At 38.1% G+C, this 19,847-nt stretch overlaps 1 protein-coding gene across 3 annotated transcripts in view; it reads right to left on the bottom strand.

The window, feature by feature from the left end:
- ANO7 (anoctamin 7) overlaps positions 1 to 13,340 on the bottom strand; it is a 43,685-nt gene extending 30,345 nt beyond the window's left edge. For all 3 annotated transcript variants that reach the window (XR_015698026.1, XM_087725536.1, XM_087725537.1), the window contains exons 1-7: positions 12,903 to 13,340; positions 10,710 to 10,773; positions 9,457 to 9,617; positions 5,216 to 5,323; positions 3,524 to 3,663; positions 1,351 to 1,408; positions 1,081 to 1,191 (exon numbers count right to left, since the gene is read on the bottom strand). Coding sequence is in view for 2 of the 3 variants with exons in the window: in XM_087725536.1 (XP_087581662.1) it covers positions 1,081 to 1,191; positions 1,351 to 1,408; positions 3,524 to 3,663; positions 5,216 to 5,323; positions 9,457 to 9,617; positions 10,710 to 10,773; positions 12,903 to 13,190 (930 nt within the window). In the remaining variant the exon portion in view is untranslated. The remainder of the gene's footprint in view (positions 1 to 1,080; positions 1,192 to 1,350; positions 1,409 to 3,523; positions 3,664 to 5,215; positions 5,324 to 9,456; positions 9,618 to 10,709; positions 10,774 to 12,902) is intronic.
- Between the last annotated feature and the right edge of the window lie 6,507 nt (positions 13,341 to 19,847).

Raw genomic sequence — 19,847 nt, 5'->3', positions numbered from 1 at the left:
CTGAACCGAAAATAAGGAGAAATTCTACGCATATGACTAATAAACAAACACAAAAATGTATTGGTTAAGATCGTTCCAGTGCTGCGGCAGTTGGGGAGCCCACCCATGTTCCCAGCATTGGCAGTCGGGCGAGAGGCGCGGCCGCTCCCAGTAGCCGCCCCGTCGACGCGGAGCCCACCAGCGGCCAGGCAGGTGAGGGCGAGGGGGCCGAGCCGGGCAGCTGAGCACAGCAGGGGAGGCGGCTGGCCTCACTGCCTTTGCCACAGAGCAGATCCGCCCTCCGTCGGGAGGCCAGCTATATATATTGATATATATTGATATATATCACAGTAATGATGTATTTTATTGTCTCTTATGCAATTTACAAACTTAAAAATGGGAGGTGAAAGGGCCTCATAAGTGGAATAGCCTAGGGCCTCTTTTCATCTAAATCCGGCCCTGGCTGCAGAAGAAGTTTTTCTGAAGTTGCTTCAAGAACAAAGGCCTTGTGGGAAGTAGAGCAACCTTGGATAGGCCATGGGGGCTTGTCACTAGAAAGAGAATACTGCCTGAAGGTAAGTGGCACAAGGTAGATTCTGGGGAGTGGCAGGCTGTGGGGCAATTGTGCCATTCCCTAAGGTTCATACACATTGGGGAATAGTGCAAGACAGCCTTTTTGAGTGGCAAGGATAGTGCTAGGGCTGAAGTCAGGGCCCGGCCTCTACTTCAGGCCCAGGCTTGGGGCTTTTACTGAGTGTCATTGTTCAGTGTAGCCTAGATTGGGAGAGGGGAACACAGACTAGTTTCCCTTTTACTTGGGAGGTAGGGGATGACACACCAGCAGAATAAAGTAAATCATTTTCTGAATGTTTGATACGCCAAGCCCAAAAAATATGCCATTACTCTTCAGCACCCACAGACTTTGTCTCATTAAACTGAACATACAAAAACTGTCCAAAGTCACTAACATTTAAAACTATTGTGTTAGTTTGGAAATTAACTAGATGCTAACAACTTATGTCAGACTTCTCAAAAGCCACCTTCAATACAAGTGCTGTCTCCTATCTGAGAGAGGACTGGGACCGATGCTTGCAAACTTACGTCATGTAGTGGAAATGCAGCTGTGAAGACTTCGTCATTCAGCAACCTTTCTATTCCAATCTGCCCTGCCTTTGGATCACCATATGATACAGTGGACAGGATCTCATACAGCTGAAGAAAAGCAAAGAAGAGTTAAAGGAAGCCATACTTTGATTTCCACAGTTAACAGCAACAGTAGCCCTCAATTATACTTAACATTAACGTGCAGCATTATGATTAGCTACGCATATAAGTACATGTCACCCTGCATTTGTTTCACTCCAAGCTTACTATTCTATGCCGTTGTGTACTACTGAAGAAGGTCTCATGGTTATCACTTCCACGGAACCTGGGGAGGGAAAATCACTGATAAATTACCAGACATAAAACAGAAGCTATATAAAAGAGAGACTGTGACTGTGATATCCTAGTTATTAGTCCCATATACCCACTTACTGGTTCTATCAACACCTAACATGAAGCCAGTTTTTGTCTTAACTGGGGTTAATGTCACTACACCTAATGTTAAACAATAAAGCTATGTGCAACTATAAATGGCTGAATTTTTCACATGTTGCACTTGTTCAAAACCTATTGCCTTATTGCTTGCTACAAAGTTTGATCCTAGTCTTACTGATGAATATAATACTCTGTTTCCTCTCCATTTTTTTCTTCCAATACTCACATTTCTGAGAACAGAAATAAACTAGGAAAATCCATGGTCTGGATTGGTTCAAAAAACAATGTTTTTGGTTGGTTAAATCATGGTAATTTCATAAACCTCTAACCCGTGGTTCTACAATATAGTTTACTGCAAAAAATAAAAAAACTTTAATACGATAGGTTCATACCTCGTGCTAAGTGATAAGCAAACAAACCATATTTAGGTAATGTGCTAATCAGGCTGCTATGAATGTTGCTTGGATATTTCTGGCATAGCTAGGAAAGCGCTGAGCTCTGGAAGCCAATATACATAGTAGGGAGAATACTAGAAATTTTTTATAATTCTCTACTATGTCAAGAAAGCATTCAAGAGTTCTGGGAATTACTATTAAGTTGGTGGTACAGGCATGCATGAAGCCACAGAGTCTTCTTCTCTACAACATTTATTGTTGCTACCTGATCTCAAGGGTAAGGGACTATATTTATTTACTCCATCCATATAAAGTGTAGGCATCCATGCAGACATTTAGAAGTCTCCTGCCTAATGAAAACCCCAAGAACAGACACATCTGCCTTTGGTGAAATCATGTAAAAAGCATTTTTGTTTTAAACAATGGAAAAGATCACTGCACATTGCTAATGTTCTGTTTGAACTCCATGGACTGGTGGGACACAGGGACATTGGAAGAGGACTCAGCTAAGGAGTCCCCGCAAGATTAAAAACTGTGATCTGTAGGACAGACTTGCTGGAGCAGCATTTGAGAGGGACAAGCCAGATGTCACTTGGGAAAAATACAAAGGTGCCTAGAATTCCAAGCAGTAAAAAGTTAATTTTCTTTCTTTCCCTTTTCCTCTCTAGATTAAAAGCAAGTCAGAGAAGTAAAAGTACTGAATCTGTCCATGAATAAGTTTGTGATCATGAGCACCTATAAAAATCAGGATGGAAGAAGGGAGAGATACATTTATGGAAAGGGGAAAAGTCCTGTATAGAATTGTATGTATAATCTGCTAAATCAAGATCACTGTATATTATAGAAATCAGCCCAAGTTATTTACTTAAAAAGTACTATACTGTAATATTAATCGGAAGAGCCGAGGTGGCGCAGTGGGTAGAGTGCAGTACTGCAGGCCACTTCAGCTGACTGCTATCTGCAGTTCAGCGGTTCAAATCTCACTGGCTCAGGGTTGACTCAGCCTTCCATCCTTCAGAGGTGGGTAAAATGAGGACCCAGATTGTGGGGGCGATATGCTGACTCTGTAAACGGCTTAGAGAGGGCTGAAAGCCCTATGAAGCGGTATATAAGTCTAACTGCTATTGCTATTGCTATTGCTATTAATCATTATTGTACAAATTGTGGAGATTTTAGCAGTGATGTATCTGAAAAATCCTTAGTCTTTGCAGAATGCTGCTGAGGTCTGAAAAAAGATGAAGCATGAAATGCAGGTTTTTCTGATAAACATATTTGCAAGAGACAGGTTGATTTTTCCTCATATCACTAGATTGATGCTCAGCAATCTTTTTTTTTTTTTTTAGAAAATAGCAAAGAGCAAATATTATAGTTAGGCAATGTTACTATTGTATAACCATTTGTCTGAAATGATATAGGGTTTCCTGACTAAGCAGGGAGTTGGACTAACTAGAAGACCACTAGTTAGTGGCCCTTCCAATTGTGTTATTCTATTCTATTCTATTGTAATCTAATTATAATGAAATAGGAGATAATAACTGTAAGGTAGGAAAAATCAGTATAATTTGAAAAGAGGAAAGATCAAAGAAAGAAAACTCATGTCAAAATCTTACGAGGGTAACTTGTTTGCTTTAAAATGACAGGTGTAGTTATCCAAGGGAATGTCAGGAACGTCTTCATAGAGTAAATTAGGGATGCCCACTTTCATTAGAATCCTGTGAGACCAGTTGATTTCAGGTTCAATGGGCATAGCCTAGGATACAGTAAAAGAAATATTCAAAACAAGAGGCCCCTTTGTAAGTAGTTTACATCATACACAGACATAGACACACACAGAAAGATACAGAGACAGAGACAGAGGGAGAGGGAGAGATATTGGAAGTGAACATTATTAAGTTCATGAACAAAAGCATAAATATAAAAGAAGGGAGAGTTTCTGATATGGCTCCCTTTTACTCCCTTTGCAATCTTTTAAAACATATAATACATTTTTACATTCACACATAGAACAGTACAGCACGTGAATCACAGAATATAGGCATTAGAGATTGGTGAAAAGCTGTTTGTTCTAATACAATACTCATTTCCCATTTTATCAAAAGAAATACTTAGTGATAAAACGATCACTGGAAAAATTAAAAGAGTGATGTGAAGAGGAAAGAGATAGAGAGGCAGAAAAGAGACAAGGGAACTTGTTTCTATCTATGCTTTGCTTCCTCCAATTTTCAGTTATTTTCATTATTTGTTGAATTCACTGTATGTGGATTCTCACACACACACAAATATGGTGTGTGTGTGTGTGTGTGTGTGTGTGTGTGTGTGTGTGTGTGTGATGGTAGATATTATGGAGGAAAAGCATGTGAAGGCAACTCTGGTATGTACTTGTTGATACAGATATGGGGGCAAGGTAGATATCTGGAGTTGTGGCAGTCTGGTACCCATGTTGGCATTATCCTATTATTGCTGCTTTTGAAACTCTTCAGGTTGGGTGTATGTAAGTAGTGGCCTGCCACCCAATGCCTGAATAAGTGCAGTATCATTTTTCTAGTATGGGCTGCAGTTTATTAATAATGCATTAGTGTGACTTGAACAGTGAACTGTAGGTAACAACCAGTGGCTTTCAGTTTCTCTTTTTCTGGTCTGTCTTGTAATAAATCCCCCCTGGGAATTGGCCTGGTACTATTGTCTATTGATCTCATTGGGTGGGTAGTTTAGTCTTGTGAATACTGTTTTTATTCCATCAGTTGAGTACTTCTCTGAAGTGGGGAAAAACAAATGCAGTTGTAAAACACGGTTCCTGAAATCTTATGCTTTTTAACAACTTCTGTTAGAAAAAGTGCTGGCCAGGCTGCTTTTAATTTTTTTTTTTTTTTTTTTTTTGGTAACATAAATTAGATCAGCTCTTCTCCTACAATGTTTGCATATTTTTTCCTTTATTTATTTATTTACTTATAGAAACTTTTATCCCTGCCAAACTTCCCAAGATACTGGACAGTTTACAAAAGTAAATCAAACCAAAACATTTAGATGAACAAAAATCACTGTTCACAAAAGGGAGATACTGCCGAGGAGGGATATGGACTACCTTTCTGTCAACTCATAGTTTCCACATGGAGATAGGTTTTTTAAAAATGAACTAATGTTTACATAAGCAAATTCCTTCTGATCAACTGCAGTCTAATGTAATATAGCTAACAAACAACTAAAAACCCCAACCTCTTCTTTCCCGAGATCAGGCTATAATAAATGATTTTAGCTGGCAGCAAAGTTTGATCCATGGGTATTAGGTTTCACAGCATTCTCACCTGCAAGGGGACTCTCAGCCTGAGATCCTCAGCATAATAACATAGCACACTCCAGGGAGCATTCAACAATATAAAGTGGACCACTTTCTTTGTATGTTGGGCTGCATGCTGCAAAAGAAACCATTAGAGTCACTCAGCTACATCAAAATTTGGTACTTTAGACTCACTTGGAAAAATGTATTCAACTGGAGAGCCAAATATTTCTTTTCCAAAACACTCATCAGAAACATAAGTTTAACAGCACTTTGTCTGAACCAGAGTGCTAGTGTTACTAGCCCTATCTGACCCCCAATTATTACTAACAGTCAGTGGTGGGATTCAAATAATTTAACACTGGTTTTCTGTCCAAATGATCAGCTGGGTAGGCAGGGCTCAATGGTCATGTGACTGGATGGGCGTGGCCAACTCAATGTCACTCATGTCGATGGACGCTTTACCTTAGCTATTACAATGTAATAAGGCTTAACCGGAGAGACAGTTTCTGTAAGCAGGGCAATAAAGATTAGGCTAGAACAGTGTTTTTCAACCACTGTGCCGCGGCACACTAGTGTGCCGTGACATAGTGTAAGGTGTGCCGTGGGAAAAACACTTTATATATAGTCAATATAGGCACAGAGTTAATTTTTTTTAACATTTTCTAATGGTGGTGTGCCTCGTGATTTTTTTCATGAAAAAAGTGTGCCTTTGCACAAAAAAGGTTGAAAAACACTGGGCTAGAAACAACACCAAAAGGTTTCTTTCCTGCCTTCTTTTCAGATTAACTCTGTAAAGTGGAAAAAAACAAAATGAGATTTCTTCCAACAACCGGTTCAGAACTGCTTAGAAAATTAACAACTGGTTCTCCCAAATAAGTGTGAACTGGCTGAATCCCACCACTACTAACAGCTCTATTGGACTGAAATGATTCTCTTTGTCAGCCCAGTTTAAATACCATAGCTGATATCAGAAGCATATTAACAGTCCCAGATTACTAAGAGATAAATGTTTGTAATTAGGGCATTCAAAATAGAATATGAAATAGTAGAAAAACAGAATTGGAAGGGACCTTGGAGGTCTTCAGTTCAACCCTGCGCTGAAGCAGGAGACCCTATACCATTTCAGACAAACAGTTGTCCAATTTCTTCTTTAAAATCTCAAGTGATGGACACCCACAACTTCTGAAGGCAAGCTATTCCACTGTTTGTTAAGTGATTCTGGCTTCCCCATTGATTTGCCAGAAAGATGCAAAAGGTAATCACATTGACCCTGGGACACTAACCATCATAAATATGGTAAAGCATTTGAATTTTAATCACATGACCATGGGGATGCGACAATGGTCATAAGTGTGAAAAACGGTCATAACTCACTTTTTTCAGTGCCGTTGTAACTTCGAATGGTCAATAAAAGAATGGTTATTTCAAGGACTACCTATAAAGTGAATTTATTTGGCCAAGGTGAAAATATATATTTTGTAGTTTCAGCTAGCTATTATAGGAATTTCTCTTTGATCAGGACTCAATATTGATGATTTAAAGACTTGATTATAACTGGGGAGAGATTTCTTTTGCTTTATTTCTTAGAAAAAATCATAAGTTGAAATACAAAATGGATTTATTTAATTAAGGTTAAACTATATGTGTTTACATTTCTGGTAGCTCCTAACAGACATAAATGAACAATGAGTTTTTCCAATTTGATTAAGGAATGATAAAATGTAGGAAGAGTTTTTTAACTGAAATGCTAGAGAAGGTATTATTGAGAATTATTGGAGTTGTTTATATCTTGTCTGCAGAGGGGAGTTATTTTATATATACACATATTCTAATTGCACTTCTATTTTTTCTTTTCTTTATATTTTTATATCTCTCTTATTTTGCATTAATCTTTTATTACTATATTTTTAAACTTTAATAAATTATTTTAAAATAAGAATAAGGGTGATAAAATTATTTGGTCTGAAACTGAACTGAAGCAGCACTGCACAGATGTTTTAGAGATTTGTATAAGGATGAGAATTAAATGTTAAAAAGTGGAATTGAAATGAATTTTATAAATGTTGCTGTCCAAGAAAAAAAAACATGAAAAGAAAGTAATAAAAACCATGAGAAGGTTGAAAGGCAACTTGTATAGATGGTGTAACTGGACTAATGCCATGTTTCCCGAAAATAAGACATGCCCTGCTAATAAGCCCAATCGGGCTTTTCAGAGCATGCACCATAATAAGCCCTCCCCTGAAAATAAGCACATGTGCAACCACCCCCTGCCATTACCACTGTACCACCTATGGTACAGCTTGCAGGGGCAAAAAGAGGGCTCATCGCAAAAACAGCAGCAGGCAAAGAAAAGTGCTTCCACCTCCCACCCTTCCCTCCCACACAAAAAGAGCCCGCCACTAAAACAGCGGCAGGCCAGCAATGCAATCATCCCCTCCTGCCTGTTCCTTCTCGTGCAAAAAAACACCACCCACCCCAATGGTAAAGGCAGCCTGCCTGGTTCTCTTCCCTGCCGTCCCTTTAGCAGGGGGTGGCAGTTGGGGGGAAGAAGTGAGAGCGCCTCTTACCTTTCCAGGTCCGTTGCATTCCTCGCCCTTTCACCCATTGAATCCCCTTGTAAAAAAAACCTCATGAGTTCAACTCATGGGTTTTTTTTTACAAGGGGATTCAATGGGCGAAAGGATGAGGAACGCAATGGATCTGGAAAGGTAAGAGACACGCCTCGCTTCTCCCCCCCCCCTCACTAAAGGGACGGCAGGGAAGGGAACCAGGCAGGCTGCCTTTACAATTGGGGCAAGGTGGGAAGTGTTGGGCCGTGAGGTGCGCCTCTTACCTTTCCAGCTCCGTCGCGTTCCTCGCCATTGTGTTCAGGGAAGTCCCTTGTTAAAAAAACTCTTCTCACGATTTCAAGAAGTTTGATTGAACTCGTGAGAAGTTTTTTTTACCAGCCGCTTCCCTGAGCACAATGGCGAGGAACGTGACGGAGCTGGAAAAGTAAAAGGTGCGCCTCACTTCTCACTTGCCCCAGAAAATAATAAGCCCTCCCCTATAATAAGCCAAGACCATATTTTGTGGGGCAAAAGAAAATAAGACCCTGTCTTATTTTCGGGGAAACACGGTGTTAAAAAAACAAATGTAGTTTGGTTATGATTGTGTAGCCTGTTTCATTTGTATGTAAAGGTGGCATTTTTGCCTTATAATTCAAACAATGTTGTGATTTTTCATCTATGCATTTTTAAAATACAAAGAATTAATGCAAAAGTCCTACAGAGAAGTTTGTGAAATGTGCTTGGGATAGTTTTCAGCAGAATGCTACTGAAAGAGTATCAAAGGTGAAAAGGAACACAATATGGTAAGTGTAATGTGGCTTTTCATGTAGTGGGAGATAGGCAGATCAGATTTTTGTTCTTCAGCCGGACATTGAGGAACAGAGCTAAAAGGAGTAAACGCTATAAGGGCCTGCTACTATCTACTTTGTTATACTGATATGATCATTGGATATGTCCGGATAAATATAAATAGAATACAATGGGAATAGGTTTGCTCCAGAGACATAGGTAGTAAAACAAGAAAAAAGGGTCAAGAATAGGTGGGAACTGGATCAATATGGATTAAATTCGAATCTGAATGACCTGTATGAAAAACATACATTGAGGTGGTTTGATCATAGAGAGAGAATGAAGGAGGCTGGAATTACAAAACAAGTATATGAAAGAAAAGTGAGTAAGTCAAAAGGAAGGGAAAGAACTATACATGGTTGAACAAAAGGCAGAATATAAAATGGGGCATGGATCCTGTGAAAAAAGGATTTACAAAGAATGGTTTACAACGATTGAGATGTATGGAAAGATATGGTATAGACAAGGTATTCTTCTTATTCTTTCTTCTGCCTTAAATTTTGTCAGCCAATTTTGCATAATATTGCAAAATATTATAAGCAGAAATAGTGTAGATGTAAGAAAATACTTAAAAGTGCAAGATTGGGATACTGTATTTGATGATAGTCTAGCCTTATTCGTGTTTTCCCTTCATATTTAGCCTTGTGAAGAATTAAAACTGTTTACAATATTGAACAAGAGGGTTTTAAAATGGCTTATGGCAGGCCCAAATTCTTACTTTCGTTTCTTCTCTGAAAGAAGGTGAGACCAATAAAATTAAGGATGATACAATGAAAGATTAACGTGAAGGTTGTTTCTCTCCTTGGTCAATTTTCCGCTCTCTCACCCACCCACCACTCTGTTACCAGCAATCCACTTTTTTGCATGCCTTTTCAGTTCTGATCCCCTTCATTTGGAGGTTATGCAGAAATTTCTCCCGCCATTCATTGTGAATTTCAATTGTTCTCTTTTGTTTGGATTTTGGATTATAATTCTCTTCTTTCTGGCCCTCTGGATTCTCACCATCTGATTCCCATACAAGGATAAAATCTGTGGCAAAACACATAGACAGTAGAAATATTCCATTAGCCATTTTTTTCAGGAGTAAAAGAAGTAAAAAGGTAACCAGATATCTTCATAATCTGAGATGCATTGGTAAAAATGGAGAATTACATGGAATCAACAAAAGCAAACCTCAAGATTTTAAGTTTCCTCATAAATTTTTTTAAGTGTCTGATTTGGTTGGCCAACCAGACAATATAAAATCACCAGAAAAACTGCAGCAACAATAATTTAATTCCTAAGGAAAAGTACAAGAGAAAAGGAATAGAGCTCCCAAAATATGTTGTATTCCACATAAATTAGGGCAATATGATTCTCTGAATACTATCACTGTAAATGTTGAAGGAATGAAATTTTAAAAAATGAATTCTTCTAATCTCTTTCTTGCACTTGAAATACAAGAGTCATCATTAGAACTTTCAGAGTCTGAGATCAAATCCAACTGTAGAGCAACTTTCTAGTCCTAATTAGAGAAAAGCTCCCAGAAAATGAGAAGCAGTTTCTATTGTAGTCCCCTGGACCGCTTAATGCTTTATATTTGGTGAGATAACTGGACACAAGAAGTATGTACAGGTTCAGCACATTTTCATTACATTGTTTTCCATTGAAAAGGCCATCCCCTGTAATTATCTTTTATCCAGAAGGTGATTGTATATGAAAGGGGGAAAAATATTGAAAGTGGCTAAGGAAAAATATTGGGCCTGGAGGAAAAATACTGACAGTGACTAAGGTAGAGAGGACTTTTCAAAGAGAATATGGAATTTGAGATCTCACATTTCTTCACAATGTCTAGTTGTTTGGACCTACACTTTACATTAAACTTTTAGATGTAGAGATAATTCTATATAAATCAAGTTTCCAGCCAAAATTTTAAAACATTCCCCAAATTGAACATAAATCAACATTTCTGCAAGAACAGAACAAATGATAGATTAGGACCAAGACATTTTACCAATAGCTACACAAGATAACTGATTTCAGATAAATGGAAAGGGGCATGAAAGAAAACAAGTACTTAGTCATCCTTTGAAAGGAAATATTGGTATTTTGTGCTTTGAGGTGAGCTATTTCTTCACTTACCTATCCTGGTCTTTTCATCACTGAAGAAGTTCGCAGTGCTGTTTATAAGGCAGCTCTTATTCCACTAGGGGAAAAAATATTAACAATCAATGGAAAAGCAGGTTAACTCAGATTTCCCATTCCAGCTGAACTGATGGCAAAAGGAGATTAGACTGCAATCATTAATCTAGTGATCACTGGGTTATTCCTGACCTCTTTTAAGTTTGAAAACATTTTGCAGCAGCAAGATTCTCTTTGTGAGAATATGTGGTTGGCGTAGGGTGATTTATTACTCTATCCCTGAGTGTTTTCTTCTGCAGAGGAATTACACAGGTATATTACAGAGGGTTGGGTAATCTTGAGCTCCTTCTCTACGGATGTTTCCTCTGACCACTGTTGTGAAAAAGAGTGGAATTGTTTCCTAACATTTTGAGGCAAGAAATAATATAAGTGAGGGGTAAGTAAAGTCTCTGTTGATTTGGGATTAGTTTAGATCAGTGATAATTAACTTTTTGCTGAAACTGGAGCATGTGTGCACACACACACACACGCTGGAGCGCCAGAATCCAGAAGAGAGCAGCTGGCCGGTGCGTATGCATACAGCGACCAGCTGCACTTCCGGGTTCCATCACTCTGGCGTCTGGTGTGCATGCGCACCAGCCAGCTGCTCTCCTCCAGGCTCCGGCACGCATGTGTACAACAGAACCCAGAAGAGGAGCTGGCACCGGTGACGTGCTCGCAGACAGGGCTCTGTGTGCCACCTATGGCATGCATGCCATAAGTTCGCCATCACAGGCTTAGATGATCTAAAAATTTGGCTCTTTGTATGGCAACTTTTATGGCAATGGCAGAAAATTGGTTTGCCATTGCCTTCTGGGATTTCTTCCCTAAGTTTTGAAAGTATCCTATTACCCTATTCCATTGCAATAGTCACAGAAGTAGTCACCACATAATAGCTATGCTGATTTAACTTTCCTATTTAAAGTAAAAGGAAAGGATAGATAATAAGTTACTTTTACTGTGTACATGAATATGTATGTATGCAAGCATGTATGATGTTCAGAGCCACAAACTCTATAGTCTGCTTATACATGTTGACTTAAAAACAACACCATGAATCATATTTAAATCATAAAATATTGGAACACTGTTATTCCAAAATTCAAGTTTGTTTCATCCTGCTGATGTTTCTAAACCTAGCTACATTAGAAAACCTTAATAGAGCCTGCCTCTTACTGATTGAAATGAAATAAATTGCATGAGAACTAAATAACTCCTCATTCTTCCCCTTTCAGACAAGGAAAAAACGAGGGGGAAAGCACTTTTTTCCCCTTTAATTCTTTTTGCCTAACCAGCTAAAATATGTCCCTACTCTAATGGCCTATATTGAAGTAAAAACGCTGCTTTAAACAAAAAAACTATTAACTTTTCTAATGATTAAAATACTTCCCATTGGTAAGAACGATCCAAGACGAACCCTTAAGCTTGCTGCTCAATTTATTAAACCCCATTCTCTTTATCCTTTTTACTGAAGCCAGCTGGGTTTAAAATGATTCAAACAAACAGACAATTAGTGTGTTTTTTGATACAACTATTGGTTTATAAGACAATTAATCTTCACTTTTGCTTATTTTTTCCTTTTTTTTTTTAGCATAAACCTGACACTGGCAACTTCTGTCAACCTAGCAGTTCGAAAGCATGTAAAAATGCAAGTAGAAAAATAGGGGCCACCTTTGGTGGGAAGGTAACAGCGCTCCATGCGCCTTCGGTGTTTAGTCATGCTGGCCACATGACCACAGAGAACTTCTTCGGACAGCGCTGGCTCTTCGGCTTTGAAACAGAGATGAGCCCCGCCCCCTAGAGTTGGAAACAACTAGCACATATGTGCGAAGGGAACCTTTACCTTTACCTTTAACACTGCCAAATATTTCTCAATCAACAATTTTCAGTAAGTTCTTCCCATAAGACTTGCTAGCCATTATGCATTTAAGATTTCCCCCCCTCTATTTTCAAAACCTAAACAATCCTTGGCTTTGCTACTTTTTTCTACAACTCTCCTTTCCATGGCACATTTTTTTAAAGAAAGAAACTAAAGTTTCTAATTACAATCTGACTCAAATACACACATGAATTTCACTGGATCTTGCTCTTTTATTACTTTTTAAATATTTTTTAAGAGTTAAAAGAACTACCATTCGTGTACCATTTCCCTACCTGTGGGACCGTAAGAGAGGTCGTGGATAACCTCCAATATCTGTCACCCTCCACATTCTTCTGCTTGGACTGGTTAGCATCCTTTGAGTTGTGCTCAGAGCCGCCACCTAGGCTTTCATAAGTGGACAACTTTGCAACCTTCTCAGGCCCAAAGGCCAGGGTTTCATAAATGTACTCCTTGATTTTTGACTCAGGATTCTTGTTTAAGCTCCCATAATTGGCTTCTTTGAGATCATGTTCTTCTGTAAACAAGCTGTCATCTTCTCTGGTCTTTCTTCGCTGCATCATTATTCTTCATCCCAATGACAAGAAGAAATCTAGGATGTCTGGATGGTAAGAAGCAAAAAACTGAACTTGCCCTTATAGCTCACAGAAGTGATAGCATTGTGCACTGCAAAAGGATCAGCCTCCCTTTCCATTTTCTAGTCCTATTGGGATACTATCTGTGTTCACAAACTAATCCTGTCTAACCAGTCCTGTCAGTCACAAAAGCAGTAGAACTTCCTTGTATATCCCTTGGGGGAGGGAAATATAGTACAGGTCAGAAGTTGAGTGAGAAAAGTGAGAGAAGCAGAGACACTGTCTTCTCAATTCACATCTTAATCAGATGTCATTGTAAAAATAACCACTCGCTTACTGAATGTTCACTTTATATGAAAATGTTTGGGACACTAGGAACGAAGGAAATAGCCCAATGCTATCACTGACAAAAGAGTCAATGCCACAACCTCCTTATGGATAATGGCAGGTAAAATCATTATAGATTTGACTTTTAAATCTCAGGGTCCAATTTAAAAACACTATGACAATATTTTTTTATATATAGAATCTTAACTCCTAAATACTCACACTGGCATATAGTCAGATTGTCAGGCAAATATTATTTTTAAAACTCCTTCAAAGATTGTTGGAGTTCTATTTCATAGGGTGGGGATAGGGTAAAACTGCTGCTATGGGGAGGCAGGCCCAAACTGTTAAGTGATTTATGATATCAATCTTTGTGTTATATGTTAATGCACACACTTTGAATTTAATATGGAAATCTATATGATGCCAGTGAACTTTGCATGTACTCCCAATGGAAAGCACCCCAAAGAGATCTGGCTGTTACATTCTGGACTTGCTATAATTTATGGGCCTCTTTTAAGACCATTCTCATAGAGTTCGTTACCGTAGCCTGGAAAATAACGAGCATATGGTAAGCTTCCTCTCTCTTTTTTAATCGTGGCACAACAAAACCACGCTTGACTAAGCCGCACCCGATTAAACCGCGTCGCTGACGTCATCAACAGGGCGACAACAGCAAGTGCGGAGAAAGAAGGGCGCTTTAAATAGCGCTTTGAAAGCAAGCCGATTCAACTTAAGGTAAGGATTTGGTTTAGGGTTAGGTTTAGGGTTAGGTTTAGGGTTAGGTTTAGGGTTAGGGTTAGGTTTAGGTTAAGGGTTAGGTTTAGGGTTAGGGTTAGGTTAAGGGTTAGGATTAGGTTTAGGGTTAGGTTAAGGGTTAGGTTTAGGGTTAGGTTAAGGGTTAGGTTTAGGGTTAGGTTTAGGATTAGGTTTAGGGGGGTTAGGTTTAGGTTTAGGGGTTAATTTTAGGTTTAGCCTTTACAGCATGCTTCTGTCTCCGCGCTGTTGTTGCGCTGTTGATGACGTCAGCTACGCAGTTTCGTCGAGCGCGGTTTAGTCGAACGCGGTTTTGTGGTGGAACCTTTTTTAATTACTTTTTGCTTCCTTATTTTATGCAATTGTAAAGTGTATCTTTCTGCTGTTAATGCTGTATTATTTTTCATGCTAGGTTAAAATGTTGGACAGAGAAGATATGGCAGGGGAGGGGCCGTCTGATATTATAGAAGGACATTTGCACATTAGTGCAGGTTCCTTTTTCTAAAACAGTAGCCCTAACTAAGAGATTGAATGGTTGAATCATTGGGCACTTGGATACTGCCTCTGTAAATGACAATTCTGTAGAGAGGAGATACCTAATCTATTCATACCACTCTTTGGATCAGACTGGAGTTTAAAAAGTGTTGATAAGTTTTTTTTTAAATAAACAGATAAATGTAGAGACTTCATGCATATTAGTAGACAATGAAGGAGATATAACCCTATCTGAAATCTGTCAGGCTGGGTTTCATGTTCTGAAGTATCTATAATGATAAGATTTGGGAAAAGGAGTTGTGGTAATTCATGTGATCTTGGCAGTTATTAGTAATACAGCCCCAGAGATACATGGATGTGGGATTCAGGGTCAGCTCGGGATGTCTCTAGTGTACTGGCTACCCTCCTGTCCAGCAGTGGCCCTTCTGGAGCTTCTCAACTTTATTAATTGACTGGAATTGGATTGCCCAGATCTTTATTAATCAGTGTTTTCAAGCTCTATGCCTTTGGGTTGAGTCTATGATCCCTAGAATTTCATAACATCCAGGTGACCATAACTTTGTCTTGGGTAATCTTGCCTCAAATCATAAGATTGCATGCAAGATCGGATTTTTATTTTGGGGCAAGAATGACATGATCTGGAGAAAGAGGACATATATCTGTTCTTTGTGTGGTTAGGTCACTTTTTGTCAAGATTGTGAGTACCATGGTTCTGCAAAGGCCATGGTCAATTAGAACACCTACATTGGTTGCCTGATGGATTATGAACATTTTCTGAAGGCATCTGGGAAATTCCATCTATCTGGAGCTTAGTTGACCTCTGGTGATTCAATCACTTGAGAGATGGGTGGAATATAAATGTAATAAAGTAAATAAATAACTATAACTTTATATGAGATTAATTAAGAATGAGATTGCCTTTCAACTCACCAATCCTGATTAGCTCCCTGGTTCTCAGAAGAGCTATAGGAGCTGAAGTGAGTGTAAAGACACCTAGAAAGACACGAGCATAAAATCAAAATTGAATACAACCGAACACTGCTACACATCAGATTCAGGTCTACACAGGTAACAAGAAAAACAAAACATCTGTAATGTTCCTCTCTCATTGCAGCTTCAGATTCCTGCTTGATTACTCTGTTCAAATAATCCAGAGTGTTTTGAAGGGAGGGGAGGATAAAATTATTACAACCGATTGTGATGCTTTTGTGGGTTTCTTTGCAGAAAGCTACTCATATTACTCATATTTGCTCAGGGTTTAGATGTCAGTCGGGCAGTCATGTCAATAAGTAGGCAATATTTTGCAATGCGGTGTTTCTTTTGAGTATCTGGAATTTGTGAAGTGTGTAAGGCATTTTATTTTACTATCTCAATCAACTGTGGAATGGATCCATGCCCTATCTGACTCTCATCAAGTAGCTAAGAATGTGTGTGGTGAGGTGGATTCAGAAGTGACATCATCTGAGGGGATGAGGTGCTATGTTCATTGAAAGAGGCAGTGATCCTCAGCTTGAAGAAACCATCTCTTACTCCAGCTCTATTGAATAACTACCACCCAGAAACCAACTTTTCCTTTTAGGGAAAAATTGTTGACATGGTGGAAAATCAGCTAAATCAGGAGCGCTCTAGGATCCTCGTCGCATATTCCATAATATCAGGACCTGCCTTCTGGTTCACAGTCATCAATCATGGAGGGGGACCCTTGATCAAACTAGCTAAATGTTCTGGCAGAATCATTTTGTACAAGATGGGAATATTTCTCTCAAGATTCCAAGAGACAATTCTGCCAGATGGTGGAAGGAGGGAGCTAGGGCTCCATTTACTGAATTCTCTTAGTAGCAGTTAAAAAACTCCGGATCCAGTTGATGTGTGGTGAAAAGTTTCCAAATACTTCATCTAAGGTTTAAAGTTTAATATTTTAAAGGGCCTTAATTCTTGCTATGCTATTTTCATTTCAGAAGGCAGACTATTTAGCAATTGGATATTTTAAATTCAGCTTTTATACAGCGGTACGTGTGCCAAGAACTTAGTATTTCTGCCTGAGTGTCTACCAGGAAGAAAGATGAACCAATAATGCCATGAGCATTGTTATCAACACAGAGATCATTTGTACCACTTGTTCAATAATATCATGATACGCATGATATCATTGAGGTTTCTAACAGATGTTTAGGAATATCTGCCTCTTCTAACAAATACTGTATTAGCACAATATAGCTTCTCTGTAAGTTTACTGAATTAACTCTATTATCTGATGCCTCATAACACATTGCCTTCTCCTGACCTGGATTTATATAATACATCAAGGCAGAAAGAAGGATTATTATATTTTATAATTATAACAATTATAATGTATCCTAGTGTATTATATAAATGTAAACCAAACAATTAGTCCAAGATGGTTCTCATCCCATCTACCAAATGTCAATTCTTACAACATCTTATTGCAAGCCTGGAAATGCACTGCACACATGAAGTCTGCAGTCCCATTTCAAAAATGCTAAAACACATCCTGCATGGCATGACTCACAAACCTCATTTTCCAACACTTCTTGCTCCCTGCCGCCTTTCACCATTCACTTTGTTGCAGGCCAGGGACTGTTTTATATAAAACTGAAGAAATCTACAAAATAGGCAGTCCAGAGAAATGTAAAGAAAAATATTTTGCAATTGTGTAATGTTGCAATTTCTTTTCTTTTTTTTTTTTGTGTGTGTGTGAAATAATTTAACAATTTTTTCTTCCTTTTCCTCTCCCAACCAGATAACTCCTCCCCAAAGCCCAACAGTAGAAATGTTGGGAAATGAGGGATTGAAACAAGAAATGTACGCAATAGAAATATACACTAAAATACTTACTCTCAGCAAAAGCATTGCACAGCTGTTGCTAATTAAACAACTTTTTGAAACTATTCAACCTGTTGGTAATCACAAAATCTGGATGTGGGGGTAATCTGATCTGAATTTCCCCAAAATTTCCCACTATGGATTTTATTTTTATTCTTATTTTAGCAAATCACCTGGGAAGTATTTTACTGTCTCTTGCAGATTACGAAATGGCTCATTTGCAACTTTGGGTGAAAGATACTAATGGAATATTTTACTGTGGCATAGTTACTGTTCAACTGTTGCATATGGAGGCCAGTATTCTATTACTGGTTTTTAAATAAGGGGGAACATTACATAAGAAACACACTAGAAGAATGCCTTTCAGTTTTCCACATATCAACAAATCTGTATCTAGAGAGAAGGAAGGGAGGGTCACGTAAAAATTTTGGAAATAAGATTGGGGATAAGATACAAGATGAGCAAGCAGCTCTGTATGCACTTCTTTGTATTGTGTCATTGAAAATTATGCATCATATATAATGAACATTTTTGTTGTTTACCAAACTACCTGGTATTGCGATGAGCTTATTGCACCTGTACCATCTTTCTCCGGATTGAATGATTATCAGCTGACAAGTTCTTCTGACAAATCTGAGACACTCCAAGGAAATGGAAAGGATGCTAAGTTCTGTATATCATGTTGCTTATTTCCTGCCTTTATCTTCACTTGTCTTTACTTTAGAAGACAGCAAATGCCACTGATTGGCAATGCCTTTCTGACATTATTCAACATACACTCCAGCAGAATTCTGCTTTGGTCAATACCTGACTGTATGCATAATGTGGGGTAATCTCAAAGCAGAATTCTGTGTATGCACAAGGTGAGGTAATCTCAAACTTGCAAGTAGTTTCCCCAGAGAAATCCTGTTTAATTGCTTTTAGCAGACCTTGCCTTTGTTTGATAGGAGGGTGTGGATTTGCAGATCCATGTGTAAACGTAAGCAGACACGTTATCAAATTTTTTCTTAAAGGAAATATATAAAGAAAAAAGACATGCATGAAAAAAAAGGAGAGGGGGATTTCACACTTCAACCATTTTTTCTACAGCTGTGTAAAAGAAAAGATATAGGGAGAAAAAAAATGAGAATAATGTAACAACTGAAGATACTGAGAAGCCACTGATTAGCTTCTCTCTCCATATCCTCATAATATATATTTTATTACATTATAAATCTGTAGAAAGGGCGAACCTCACTTAAGAGTTTTAATAAAGCAGTTGTTGAGCTTCAATAACTATAAAAATGTAGAACTGTATTGTAATTAAATATTACAATATTTAACTTATTATTAAACTTCCCAAACAGGGTAGGCATCAAGTTTTTAAGTTCCTACTGAGAACATCTGGACAGAGGTTACAGAGATCATCCTGGTTTCAACACAAAGTTGTATTTCTACCTAAATTGTAGAATTTCTATTTATCATTATTGTAATAATCGTATTTCTCATTTACATGTACAGATTTATGTAATGTTTGCATTTAGTTATTATTGTATTCATCCTATTTGGGGGCACTGCATTAATCACTCTCCTAATTTCTCATATCAGTGCTATTCTAAGCATTTCTCCTGAAATCTGATTAGAATATAGATGTACCATATATATGCTTACTTTTACTTGTGCACAACTAAAAAAGCAGCTTCTGAGATGTTAAAAGTGAGTGAAAATTAATAACATAGTGAAATGGTGAGAATTAAAGAATCAATTTTACAATGATCAGTAGAACAGAATCATTTAAAATCATTTTATGGCTGTGAATTGTAATGGGAAATTTAAATTCTCCATATGCTTTTTAAAGAAAGTTGCAAAGTGTAGAGCAAGAAAGATGTTCAGGTAAAATATTATCATATTGCTGACATTTGGGAAGGGGAAAACCATATTTAAAATTTAAAAGATAAGTAAATAAATGGACTACATTCTCTTGGTCAGGAAAAATATGTAAAAGGCTCAGGATTTCTGGCACTACCTAATTTTCCTTTATGTATTTCAAAGGAATGCTTTTGCCAAAGGAGCACCCAAAATTGTAAATCTAATTCAAAGCCTGAGAGATGTCAATGGCTCTTTGCATGCAAAGCTCCCAAACCAAGATATAAAATGCTCAAACATAGCACAGTATTGCAAATAGTCTAATCATCTTAATGCATTTCCTGAACCTTTTTGCCCGTCTGACGTTCAGAAGCATAG

The sequence above is a fragment of the Thamnophis sirtalis genome, unplaced genomic scaffold (assembly GCF_051295495.1).
Source record: "Thamnophis sirtalis isolate CommonGarterSnake01/CBP01778 unplaced genomic scaffold, rThaSir2_p1.2 scaffold_11, whole genome shotgun sequence".
Lineage (NCBI taxonomy): Eukaryota > Metazoa > Chordata > Lepidosauria > Squamata > Natricidae > Thamnophis > Thamnophis sirtalis.
The sequence above is the reverse complement of the archived record's forward strand: the minus strand, read 5'-3'. Positions and strand labels throughout refer to the sequence as shown.